At 43.0% G+C, this 14,105-nt stretch overlaps 1 protein-coding gene across 9 annotated transcripts in view; it reads left to right on the top strand.

Annotated features, from left to right (window-relative positions):
* Nucleotides 1–14,105, top strand: part of LOC108612699 (diacylglycerol kinase eta) — a 65,278-nt gene that overhangs the window by 47,697 nt on the left and 3,476 nt on the right. For 2 of the 9 annotated variants that reach the window (XM_018005661.2, XM_018005710.2), the window contains 9 exons: nt 6,054–6,905; nt 6,970–7,511; nt 7,883–8,798; nt 8,863–8,997; nt 9,063–9,506; nt 9,893–10,663; nt 11,636–11,758; nt 12,465–12,669; nt 12,853–14,051. In XM_018005661.2, coding sequence (XP_017861150.1) covers nt 6,054–6,905; nt 6,970–7,511; nt 7,883–8,798; nt 8,863–8,997; nt 9,063–9,506; nt 9,893–10,663; nt 11,636–11,758; nt 12,465–12,669; nt 12,853–14,051 — 5,187 coding nt within the window. The remainder of the gene's footprint in view (nt 1–6,053; nt 6,906–6,969; nt 7,512–7,882; nt 8,799–8,862; nt 8,998–9,062; nt 9,507–9,892; nt 10,664–11,635; nt 11,759–12,464; nt 12,670–12,852; nt 14,052–14,105) is intronic. The other 7 variants (XM_018005678.2, XM_018005685.2, XM_018005737.2 and 4 more) reach the window with 7 other exon arrangements.

Genomic DNA, 14,105 nt, shown 5'->3' with positions numbered 1-14,105 from the left:
TTAGATATACGCATTAGAACTGTTGATTTATCGTGCACAGATATATTTAATTCCCAATTTGCTTACCTAAATACTTTGTTCGACTGGTCTTCCCTGAGGCAAGCTCTCATAAATATTCCAGCAGAAACTCATTAAAAACAAACATTTCCCGCAACTTTTGTATATAAATTATTGCCTTGTCTTTGTAAATCATAAGCCCGAGTTCATTGTTCTCATTTTTAGAATCTTTATAGAGACACAACTCGGAAGTTTTATTTGTCACGTTGACCTAATTCTACATTCATTTCAATAGTTATGTAATTTTTTCTTTTTCAGTTATTTTACATTATCATTTTATTTTATTTATTTATTATTATTATTTTTTTATTCAGACTCTTTTCTGCTATATACGATTCCCTTTTGCCCTTGCCTATAAAATTGATGTCAATGTCATTTTCAAGTGCTTTAACTGCATTACAGTGACCGCAAGCATTTTACGCCTCCTGTAAAATATCAATTTGCTTATAGAAGCCACTCTGCCAGCCATCTCTGTGGCACTTTGCGGTCTGCCTAAACTAATTATGTCTTGTTAATGTACATTCTAAAAGTTTTCAATTTTTATTGCTTCCCATTCCATTAACGCTTCAAAATAAATACATACATTTAAAGAAATGGTATATGAATAATAAACTTCTATTACGCTTTGTTCTTGCGGTCTATTTGCAATTTTAATTTTAAGAAATAATGATGTTTGCTGAACAACCATTTGTCATTCAGATTTGTTAGTATAACTTTTCTGGTTGCTTTACTCTCAGCATGTTAACTTTAGCTTAGATTTAGCCAAGTGTTGAGCAAACAACCCAACAGTAAATTTGTCTGTGCCAACAGTTGCTGACACCATATTATTTGATTTAAATAAATATTTCATTTTTGTTGGGGATAATTAATCAAAGTGGTTTAATTATTCATTTAAAAAAAAATTTTAATTTAAAGTAGATATTACAGCTTTTAAAATAGTCTCTGGGCATACATTCTTCTACTTGACAACAGTATTTGTTCACTAACCCGATCTGCGCTTACATTGAAAATCAAAATTCTTTAAAACCAAAAAAAAAAAAAAAAAAAAAAAAAAAAAAAAAAAAAAAAAACCTCTAAACTATCAATCACAGATTTCGTTATTTGATAAGTTAATATTTCTTGGGCACTTTAAAGTAATTATATCCATTTCAAAAATAAAAAATAAAACAAGTAAGAAAGCTCTAGTCGAGACTGCTCGACTACGAGATCCCCTGAACCCTTGGAGCAATAGATATTTCAATAATTTTTCGCGTCTTTCAGCTTACACAAGAAACACGCACACACACACACAGGCATACATACACACACACGCATACAGACACAAACGCATACACAAACTCACATGCACACACACATACACAAACACATACATACACATACACATGCACACACACATACACAAACACATACATACACATACACTCACAAGCCCCCACGCATAAACACGTATGGGCTGCAGTGAGCGCTTACTATGAAAACTTAATTGCTTAATAACTTTTTTTGTAGACGTACGATCTTCATGAAACTTTCAGATTATGATTATATATATACGCTTTTTACAAAAGTGAGGGTGAGGGGGTGAATTTAAGGGTGGGGGGTAAATTTTAACAAAAACCGAAATTGTATAAATTGCATATAAGCATACATTAAAAATTTGGAGACTCTAGCAATAAAGGTGTAGAAGATATAATTTTATAACTGGTTTTCGATAAGGTTTTTATCGATAAAAAAAGATCGGGATGAGTTATCGATTTTTAATGATAAACTTGATATGCGCGCTGTAATTACGGACATTTTAAAAAAAATTTGAAGTCTCTAGCTCTTATATCTTCTGAAATCGACGCGTTCATACATACGGACAGACGGACAGACGGACAGACAGACGGACAGGGCCAAATCAACTCAGCTCGTCGCCCTGATCAAGAATATATATACTTTGTGGGGTCTGCCACGCCTCCTTCTCCCTGTTACATACATTTCAACAAAACCATTATACCCTGATTTCCCATTGAAAATGGGTTCAGGGTATAAAAATAAAATAAATAAAAATTATAAAAAACTCATACCAGAACTTAATATAATTTTCATTAATCCACATATTGATATTCTGCTATATCATTGGTGCACATTAATAATGTGATGAAAACATATCTCTCAAGAATCTTTGACCCATTTGTCCTTTTCGATCCGTTTGCGAAATCAACCGGGATTCTGGCTCTGATAATGAGCTTTCGGCTCATAGGCTATTCGTGTGACGCTCTTTTATCGAACTCACTTTAGGAAGAGATACGATTAATGTTCGCAAAATGAGACTGAGTCAGTGAGCCTGTGAACGATGCATACCAATACATACAAAAGACGGTAAAAGCCAGAGCGGAAAAAATGTTTCTGGTCGATCGCAAATGAGCTTGTTGAATGCAACCAATGTAACCAGTTGCCTTCTGAGTATTGTATTGTATCAGAGTGGGAGTGAAAGACGCTTATATAAAGACATCGAAAAACGATTGACAATTATTATCAATTAACAATATTTGCTAAGCAAGAAGATGAAAGCAGATTTCACATTTATCCAGTGCTTTTTTCTTTCCCGCTATTGATGCACATCATAAATCAAAATCTTGATCGACTTATGCTGCAAAAAATAAAGATATTATGGCTGAAATGCTAATATCTTTCGATTCTCTTAATGATCCCATATTCCAATTCAATCTATATATTTGTTCATTTATCACTTTTCATCATGTATATAAACCAAATATTATCTTGATTTAAAAAGATTTAAATTAGCCGATAATTTTCAATTTGAGAATTCGCTGGCATCAATATGCATATGGTATTACATAAACTTAACTTTACAGTTAATTAATTACCTTATATATAATATCTTAACTCGAAAACTTTATTGGCAACCTCAATATGCGGAGGTGAAATACGCTCTTTCACATTTAATTAACTGAGTTAAACTTCTCACAATAGTTGAAATCGGGCTTCGCTTCTGGAACTCAAAGTTCGATTGAAAATGATCAGAGAGTGAAATTGAATAATGCTCCAGAGGCGATGGGTGAAAGTTTAAAGGTAATTGAATACCGTGCAATAATGCAGTGCTGCCGACTTATGGTCACTGGCCAAAAAGCAAATAATTTCCGCCCCAGTGAAAGGCGAGCTGGGCGTGGCAGACGGGGCGGGCGCTGCAGGCAGCCAGCAATGGGGCTACCAGGCTACCAGTGCCACAGCCCAGCGTGCGGACAAAGAGAATGTGAGTGAGTGACAGGTAAACCGCAGGCGCCAGCCAGCCATGAAAGCATATTCATGTTGCAAGTGCCACAGACAGGTGGCAAGAGACCAGGCACGTGCAGTGGGGCATTAATTGAATAGCAAAAGTCCGCAGGCAGAGCGGGGGCGAGTGAGAGGGGCGAGTGCATCAGCGACTGCGAATGCGAATGCGAATGCGATTGCGATTGCGGAGCTCAAAAGCTCAGTGAGAATAGCGATTTGGTTGATGCAAATATCTGTTGATGCGGTTAGATTGTGGCATTGGTTGCACTAATTGCAACATTGCAACCTTTCAAGCAAACCTCAAACAGTCATTGCCAAAGTCAGCTGACGAATTAAGTCCAATTAATGCCACAGAATGTAATTAGAGATGAGGTTGACTTGTGGCTGCCGCTTGAAAGCCAGTCAACCATCCAAATTGCTTTCTAATGCTTTTATCCTACTTCACACCTAACCCCAGCACTGATGTGCAATAAGGGTATCCCTCTATATTGGATAGTATACCATGAGCTACGGCTAAATTGCATTAGGTCTGACTAAGTTGTGTTTACTCTGGCCAACTCATGTCGACCCCTTAAATAGTTCTCGCTCATCTTTGATTTTCGTTTCGCAAACTTGCAGCTGGGCACTTCTAGCTCAATGAGCTTTTGAGGTGCACCACAATGCTTGCAGTCGAGCTTGGGATTAGCCCCTGGCCCGGTTCCTGCTCCTGCTCCGTTTTGTGGACTCAGGACGTTAACTGGCAGCGGCTTATTTCATTTTTGCTCTCTGTCTCTGGGTTGGCCCTAGCAAGTAGATTATATTGTTGACGTGGTCATAACCTTTCCACATATCCATTATGCGCTGCATGCCGTAGTGGATACAGTCAATGTGTGTCAGCCAGCTATGACATTGGCATGCGGCATGCGGAATGTGGCATGTGGGATGTGGCATGTGGCATGGCATGTCAACTGCCGTTAAATGGGTCAACTGTACCTATTGAACTGTGGCCTTTAAAAGGGCGTATTATGGCTACGAATCTCTATATTGTATACTTGAGCTTGATTTCCTTCTATATGCTAGAGTAAAGCAATGCTCGATTCGATTTAGTTTGGTTCATCTCTTTGGCTCGCTTGGCTAATAAAAGTTGCAAACATGGCCAAGGCTCGCCCAAGGTCCCTGGCTAGACGCCATGTTAACTCATTAATTTAATCATACAACAAAAACTTTGTAACATCAATTACCCGAATGAACTTGGCCACTAAACGAGCAGCAGCAGCAGTAGCAGCAGTAGCATCAGCGCCTGCCAAGGATAGGCACGGTGAAGGACATGCGGGCCATAAATTAGGCAATACGACAAGCAAATCATAATCAGGTAGCTGACGTGCTTTAGTTGGCCTCATTATTATCTCTGCTGTTGCGTATGCCAGAGTAGATCCCACATTAATTGTGACTGTAAGGAAATGAGGGAAGGGGGAGCTTGAGGGCGCTGGGAGGCGCTGGGAGGCGCATAATAATACGCCCCACACAGCTTTTGTTGAACTTTGAGGGCTTGGCGCATTGTTTAGCACATTCCACTCTATTGAGAAGGCGTGGCGGGCGCTCCTGTCTGCATATTATCATAAATATGAGAGTTATTTGCATGTTAATGAGGCCATAGAAACTAATAGACCCATCTTTGATTACACAACTAATAAGTGAGTCTTGCATGTGGTTAGTATGTAACTATACGTATGTGTGTGTGTGCCTCTTATTATAAGCAAATGTGCACACAGCTGAACATGTGCAACTGTTCGTAATACAACAGAAATGATTATTCATAACTAAAATGAAAAAAAAAAAGAAAAGGAAAATGCTGATTCTGCTTTATAAGAGAAATCTCTAGCCAAACATTTAGCTTTAAGCATACACGAAGTCACGACTCTTGAGTTGAATAGAGACTTTCTGGGAAATCTAATAATACAGTCACATCATATTTATAACAACAACAGAAATTGAGAAATAAAGAATCCCAGCGGCCACCTGGAGTTCAGGATCAATAACCGCCTTTAGCAGCACCGCCACCTCGAGCACCATCTATAAAATCTAAACTTGGACAATAGCTGGAAAATCAAACATTCAATCTCAATTGCGATTCATGGAACATGCTAGAATTCACGCATTTGAACATATAAATGTATAAATGTGTGTATGTATGGGAAAATGCGTGGCACGTTCTGTTGCCAATTGGCCAAACGTTTTGTTTACTAACTTCTGAGTTCCTTCACGAATTTGAATGCAATTTGAATATTTGTCATTTAAAGAAAAAAATGCAAACTCATTCACATATTGGCTATGTTCCTTTAATTTAAGGAATTTGCTAAAATTTGATATGCAAAAAAATAAATAATTAAATAAAAGTTTTATATGTATCTAAATGTAGATCCAAAAACATGTAAGATAATAGTTTGATAGCTGCATTTTGAAGTCGATTTGATTCTATAACACTTGAATTAGCATTAGTGTTCTGCACTTGCTATATACATATGCATGTATAGGCATAGGTACCCAAACAAATTTCTAGTCTCTAGCTCTCATAGGCATCAAATCAGGGCTCAATCAAGTCAGCTATTCCTGATGAGGAATATACATATGTATATGCATTAAGGTCTCTAACACACACCACTACAACAAACCCCTAATAAACCTCTTTCGTACCCATAAAACGAAAATGATCGATCATGGAATTCACATCTCTCTTGCAGATAATAACACCTACCCGCTCTCTGGTGCTGTGCGCCGACTCCAGACGCGAAATGGAGGACTGGCTGGGATCTCTGAAGACAGCGACGGCGCCGCAGCGTCCGCGTGGCGACAGTTTCCTGATTGATCAGCACGACATACTCTCGAATCATCATCACTGGTATGCGACCTCCCATGCGCGACCCACCTATTGCAATGTGTGCCGCGATGCGCTCTCTGGCGTCACGTCGCATGGGCTCAGCTGCGAGGTGTGCAAGTGCAAGGTGCACAAGCGGTGTGCGGCCAAGGCGATTGCCAACTGCAAGTGGACAACGCTGGCAACGGTCGGCAAGGACATCATTGAGCAGCCCGACGGCAGCCTCATTATGCCGCATCAATGGATGGAGGGCAATTTGCCCGTATCGGCCGTGTGTGCCGTTTGCAAGAAGACCTGCGGATCGGTGCTGCGGTTGCAGGACTGGCGCTGCCTCTGGTGCAGGGATACGGTGCACGTGGCATGTCGACCGCAAATGCCGATTGTCTGTCCGATTGGCCCCGCCAAGCTGTCCGTGGTGCCGCCCACCAGCGTGCATTCAATTAGCACGGACGATGCCTGGGACGTGGTCAGTCCGAAGGGCAACTTTTCACCGCTGCTCGTCTTTGTCAACTCCAAGTCCGGCGATAATCAGGGCGTCAAGTTTCTGCGACGATTCAAGCAGCTGTTGAATCCGGCACAGGTATTCGATCTGATCTCAACGGGGCCCAGTCTGGGTCTGCGACTGTTTCGCCACTTTGAAATGTTCCGCATTCTGGTGTGCTCCGGCGATGGCTCCGTCGGCTGGGTGCTCAGCGAAATCGATCGTTTCAATATGCACGTAAGTTTTAACTCTCCTATCTTGATCGACGCTCTATATTGTTGCTCGTTTAATTCCCTGACAGAAACAATGCCAGGTGGCTGTCATGCCGCTGGGCACGGGCAACGATCTGGCCCGGGTCTTGGGCTGGGGCTCCAGCTGCGATGATGACACCCACCTGCCCCAGATATTGGAGCGCTACGAGTCGGCCAGCACCAAAATGCTGGATCGCTGGAGCATTATGGTGTTCGAGAAAGCCATCACGGTGCCCAAGATGCCAAAGATGTCGATTACCACGGAACAGGAGGCTCTGCTCACGGGCATGGTCACGTCGGCCAATCACCATTTGCGCTTCATAGTCGAGACGAACGATACGCAAACGTTGATAAGTTCCACGCGCTCCCTGTGCGACACCGTCGACGAGCTGGTCTCACGCATCTGTGAGCACCACAAGGACGACGAGCAGCTGGCTATGAAATGTGACATTCTTAGACAGAAGCTGACAATGTTGCTGGATGCTCTGCAGGAGGAGGAGCTGGGTACGCACAGTGGCGACGATTTGGTAGCCACCATAAGGAGTTTAATATCGCGTAGTGGGCCCTTAACAACGGCACGGCCATCATTTCTGTAAGTCAAAAATACATATTGTGCAAAAAAATCAATATAATTTTGATTTTATTTTATTTTAATTTAACTTTTTTATAAATGTATGTTAATCTGTTTAAAAATTCTGAGAAAGCTTTTCCGGACAGCTTAAAAGTATGCTACACTTTTAACGATTTGCACTGCTTGCCGCGCAGATGCACTGCATGATATGCAAGCAGTTTAAAACGGCTTTACTATTGAATGCGGGCGAAATTTCAAATGTTAAATAACTAAAGTTAATTAGTTGAGCAACTTTTTTATATAAATAACACAAAATTAATAATATTAAAATATTAAAAACATTATTTAGTAGACTTAAAATATTGATAATCATATTTAATTATTTATTCCAGCAATCCGAATATATCTATTGAAAAAACTGAAAAGGATAATATCAATTCAAAAGAGCGTCGCAATAGCCGCTCACTGCGCTCCAGCGAAAAGGAGGCCTTGCAGTGCCGAGCGAACAGTGTGAAGCGCGCCATTTACAATGTGGTGGAGCACTCGGAACCGGGCCGCCCTAAGCGCTACCAGCGGAAGCTCTCAATTACACCCTTTGAGGCGCTCAAGATACCAATAACGAATTCGGGAGACTCGACGCCCTGCGGCTCGCCGCTGCCAATTATACCTCCCATTAATATTATCTCGCCGACAATGGAGACATCGCGGCTGACCTGCATATCGCCGCTGCCGGACACGCGTCGCGATTCAGTGGATGAGAATTTCTTCAACAGCATCAATTTGCCGGCACCGCGTCAATTTGCAGACAGTCGCCGCAGCTCGGGTGTGCCGGAGGTCATCCAGGAAATAGAGGAGGGCGCCAGCGGGGAGACAGTCTATCGCGTTGGCCGCTTGTCCTTGAGCGGTGGCGCCAACATCGATGATGCGGGCAATCGTCTGTCGCCAAGCAGCGAGGCAGGCGAGAATACGCCCACCGAGCGCAAGGTGGACTTCCTGCGAGTGCCGATCATGACAAGCGAACCGATAGTCGATCCCTTGTCCAACTATCGACCGATCGAGGTCTTCGAGCGCACCTACTACATGACACGCGAAATGGACAAGGATAAGGAGCGCACTGCGAGCGGTCAGGTCGAGAGCGAGAAGGAGGAGGCCGACGTCAATGAGAAAAGCGAACCGCAGGAGCCGCACCGTGCTCTGGTACACACTTGTAATCTACAGGTACCCGGCATTGTCGTAACCCCCCAATCCCAAAATGTCTATACGAGCGAAAATCTCACAATCATTGACACCGATGCCCAGACCAACACTGTATGGCATTATCTAACCAGATATCGAGAACGAAACTCAGTTGGCTCTTCTTTTGCCTTTGCAGGAACAGTCGTCGTCGGAGGATCTAGGCGGAGAGGCGAGCGATGTGCTGTCCGCCATCAGCAACGAGGAATGCAGTGTGGCATCCGAGATCTTCGATAAGCCCGAGCCGGGTCACAGCCTGGGCGACATCATACAGGTGAGTGGGAAGCCCCAACGGTTGAATCTACTTATTCTATGAATAAAATCACTATACTTGAGTAGAATCTGGATGCGAACAACTTTACGCACATCGATTCGCCGGAGACTAGCGATGAGACGGAGCCCATGCCCGGCGAGAGCCTGATGGATGACATCAGCTCGGTGCTGGGCCATGACATCACCAATGCGCTGCAGGACAACACCATCACGGATGACACCACCACCCTCTGCTCGGAGCATGCGGGGCCAACGAAGCCGCCGCGCAAGAAATCGCTGAGCGCCTTGGTCCAAAGCAAAACGCATCCGCGGCGACGCAACTCTTCACCGCCGCGCAAAGCCGGGCTCGCACGCATGGACAGCGACGACAATCCGCAGCAGTTCGGATTCGAGAACATTGTATTCGAGATCGACAATCGTTGCGACGATCAGAAGATACGGGAGCCGCCGCGGTACTGCAGCCTGGCGCAGTTCGTGGAAGGTAACGATATAGCGCGTCAGAGTTTCAAGGTATGTGTTAACCGGCGATCCGGCCCAAAGTAGGTAAATTGTATATATATATACCCATATATGTATGTATATATACATATAGATATATGCATTTATATATAGAGCTATAGCTATGTTATGTTTATCGAAAGTGCTCCGACATGGCCACTTATGGTAAAAAATCTTTGTTGCTCTCCGTTTGCTTCTTTCTTCAAACTTTTCTTTTCGTGTGTATTTAACAAACCGAATACGTTCACTTGCTTGCCTCAAATCCAAATCCAAAACTCCAAACTCGAACTCTAAATAATACAAACTAAATGTATAACGAAATCGAACCGAAATCAAATCCAAAAAATATATATATATAACTCCTGCTCCTGGCGACTCTCTATCTCTCTAATGTGAAGCGTCCCAAAAAGCGCATTTCACTCAAGAAATTGAATGCAAATACAACAACAACAACAATCGTATCTCAACAGCAGCTAATGCTTGATCGCAATAGCGGTGACAACCACAATGACAATGGCAAAAACGAAGAGGCGGACACGCCCACAAACTCAGCACCAACCAGAACGTATCGAAACCTAACAACGACTACGACTAGCGACGAGCTGGAAACTGCAATTAAAATTGAAATAAACAATGCAACGACAACCTCAACAACAACAACATCAACATCATCGTCAATATCAACAACAACAGCAACAACGTCAACAACTAGTACAGTAAAGCCCCTTGAATCGGCAATGGCCTCGTCGACATCGCCCACTAAGAAGTCGGGCCATGGACAAGAAGTAAAGCGCATTACCTTTGATGAGTCGTGTAAGAAAGAATCCTTTGATGATGTAAATCCCAACTATCCACAGATAAGTGTTGTTGTAAGGCCACCAACACCATTGCGTGGTGATTCCGTTAAGCCAACAGCATCATCAGCATCGTCAGCGTCCTTATTGGCGACCTCGTCGTCGCTGCTCGGTGTACGAACGTTGAACTCCTCGGAGATACGACGTCACTCGAGCCATGCGCCCAGCTTGGCTGTGCGCGACTATGACAAGGATAAAGATCGACGACATTCCGGTTTCAATCCAAATTTCCTAACATTGGACCCGGAACATGCGCGCTTCCTCAGCAGTTCACCAGCGGCTAGTCGTAGAATTAGCTGTGGCAGTCTCTTCAAGGTAAGTCCTGACCCAAAACAGCTCACTCCCCCCACATATACCATATATATATACATAATATATATATATATATATATACCATATATATATTCATATATATATATACGACTTACATTGGCACTACTGCATCAGCAAGTGAAAGTATATGTATGTCAGCCGAGCAATGGCAATGCCGAAATCCAATCAAAAAAATCTCGTTCAGACAAATGTGAATTTAGGTAATTGTTTCTAATTGAATTGTCGCGATATTTAAAGTAAAAAATTATAGCATTTTAATACGGAATACACAGGGCTATTCTCGGTGCAAATTTACATCTAGTCATACATAACATTTATTTAATTGTTTCGTAGTTCACATTGAAAGGGAAAAGTCTCTCTGTAGTTAAAGTAAATTCATTATTTTGTTTATACTAATAGATTTGATGAGGACTTGTCATAAACTTATACAATTGAAAATAAAAAAAGAAATAAAAAAGAGTTAAAAAAAAATTTAGCTGAATATTAAAAAATAAATAAATTGGAACCGTGTGACTTAAACAAAACATACCATATTTGTTTTTATTATTATTTGCCACATTAACTATAATTTAGCTAGTTGCGCTTGAGTTATGAAAACCAGATTTTATTTCAATAAAAACGATATACCACAAAATCAATCAATACAATTACAATAATACCATATATATAGAATTATATATATGCAAACAAACTTAAATATAACAAAAGAAAATACAATATATATTTAACAAAGCACAAATCAATTGGTACGTATTTCAAAATTATGTCAACTACTTGTATGAATTTCTCTTTTAGTTTCACAACACTGAAAAGCCTTTAACACACATTCAAACTCACACTCAAACACACACACATACACATACATTCTATATACACATTAGTATATATTTATATATATAATCACACATAGACATAATATTATTTTTTTCGCGAATACGAAATCCATTTTCTTAGAAGAGAAACCAAAAACTGAACGTTAAGCGCACCTACGGACTGTTCAGTGTGCGTTTCTTTGTGGTCGCCGAACCAGACATTCGCCTGGCAACCCTGGCGCTAATTAGGCCGCTAATACCGCTGGTAAGCCCGTTAACCAGAGGTCGGGGTCTCTCCTTTCTACTGCGTTCCTGAGTTCGTTCGTTCCATGCGCTCGTTCGTTCGCTCAATCGATTGTTACTTTGATCGTGCGATCGATCGTTCGATGTATATCCGCTACCCCAGCAAATGAAATAACTACATATATATATACATAGATTTATGCAATATATTCTAGTAATATCCCCTGTACAAAGTGCCAGTTGAAGTCTCAGCTTTCGTTTCAGTTTGTGGTTAAAGCACACGCGTCAATTTGATTTGATTTTCTTGAGTTACACACGTGTTGTCGTCTTGAAAAGTAGTGTTGCCTCATACCCAATATTATAAACTATCGTTAACCAATACTAAATACTTAACAATTTCCATAACCAAAGCTAATATCTCAAATACGTTCTGCTTTCTATAAGTTTTCCATTTTTATTTCCAAGTAGTGTCCTGTCTCTCTCTCTCTCTCCCTTTCTATCTCTGAAAACTCCACTTGTGAAACCTGCGTCCTCTATTACACAACACTGGCACACGCACATAACCTCACACTCCAGCCGCTCACACACACTCTCACTCTCTCGCTCTCTCAATCAGCCACATCCACATGTTTCTTTGTATCGTAGTTAGTGCTGACTTTCCAGTTGCTCTTTGACACCAATGGCCCATTGCTTCCCAGCTCCATCTAATCGCTGACTCTTTCTTGCAGCCGAACGAAGCTCTGCCCAATCTGCAGACACTCAAGGGCTCCAAATCGAGTCTCTTCATGGGCTCCACTCTCTTCGGCTTCGAGCACTTTAGCGCCGGCGACAAGGACGAAAAGCCCGGCAAGGATAAAGAGCGCACACCCCCAGAAGAGACCAATCGCAAGCTGCCCATTATCAATCCCATCGTTCGCTTGCCCAACTGGCCCAGTAAGTAAAATTCCGTGGATGAAACCGGAGAGAATGAAGAACTAATTTTTTGATTACGAATAAAAATGTTATACAAATTCTTTTTATGTTTTATCTATACTTAATTCAATTACTAAATTCAGTTATTATATTATATATTACAATATATATTTCATATTAAAATATTGCCCATCTCTTTTACAGATCTAGCGAATGGCACTGGTTTCATATCCAAGTGCCTGATGGCCAATGCGGACACGCTGTGCGCCGCCGTCAGTCCGTTGATGGATCCGGATGAGACTCTGCTCGCCGGCTACCATGAGAAGTGTGTGATGAACAATTACTTTGGCATTGGCATCGATGCAAAGATCTCGCTCGACTTTCACAACAAACGCGAGGAGCATCCGGAGAAATGTCGCTCCCGGGCACGCAATTATATGTGGTACGGCGTGCTCGGCTCCAAACAGCTGCTGCAGAAGACCTGCAAGAATCTGGAGCAGCGCGTGCAGCTGGAGTGCGATGGTCAGCGCATACCCTTGCCAGAGCTGCAGGGCATTGTCATACTGAATATACCCAGCTTCATGGGCGGCACCAATTTCTGGGGCAACAGCAGCAAGAAGGAGGACATCTTTCTGCCGCCCAGCTTCGATGATCGTGTGCTGGAGGTGGTCGCCGTCTTTGGGTCGGTGCAGATGGCAGCGTCGCGTCTGATCAATCTGCAGCATCATCGCATTGCCCAGTGCCAGAGCGTGCAGATCAATATACTGGGCGACGAGGAGATACCGATCCAGGTGGATGGCGAGGCCTGGCTGCAGCCGCCGGGCATGATACGCATTCTGCACAAGAATCGCGTCCAGATGCTGTGCCGTAACCGCAGCCTGGAGGTCTCGCTCAAGACCTGGCAGGAGAAGCAGCGTCAGCACAGCATATCCATACAGCGGGACACCTCCTCGACCGCCTCCGAGCATGCCGTGTCCACGGACGAGGTCATATCGGAGCGCGAGTGCTATGTGCTGCTGAACTTCATCGAGGCAGTTAGCTCGCTGGTCAAGTGGGTGAAGTTCTTGATCATCTCACATCCGGCACTGCAGCATGATCTGTATGAGGTGGCCTGCCGCGCCAGCGAGGCCCTGGAGTCCATACACCCGCAGGGCAAGCTGTTGGAGGGTCCTTCATTGCGCACCAAGTTGGTGGAGGTCATTGACTCCTCGCGCCAGCTCTACGATGATGCCTGCACGCTGTTGCGCGATCGTGGCCATAGTCTGATCCTGCGCGAGGATCTGGAGACGAAGCTGAGTGCTGCGCTGGCCAACATGGAAATGGAGCTGAAAAAGTGCTCCGTGCAGAAGTGCATCGATGGCAAGCTGCGCGCCTACTTCAACGTGCTGGCGCCCAACGAGGAGGTAAGAGCCACAAAGTCTTGATGAAATTGAGTTGCTTCAATAAACCGTTTTCTA

Source organism: Drosophila arizonae, chromosome 2, assembly GCF_054131065.1.
Source record: "Drosophila arizonae isolate 15081-1271.41 chromosome 2, UAZ_ARI_1.0, whole genome shotgun sequence".
Classification (NCBI taxonomy): Eukaryota; Metazoa; Arthropoda; class Insecta; order Diptera; family Drosophilidae; genus Drosophila; species Drosophila arizonae.
Note: the sequence above shows the minus strand (reverse complement) of the source record. Positions and strands in the feature narration are given on the sequence as shown.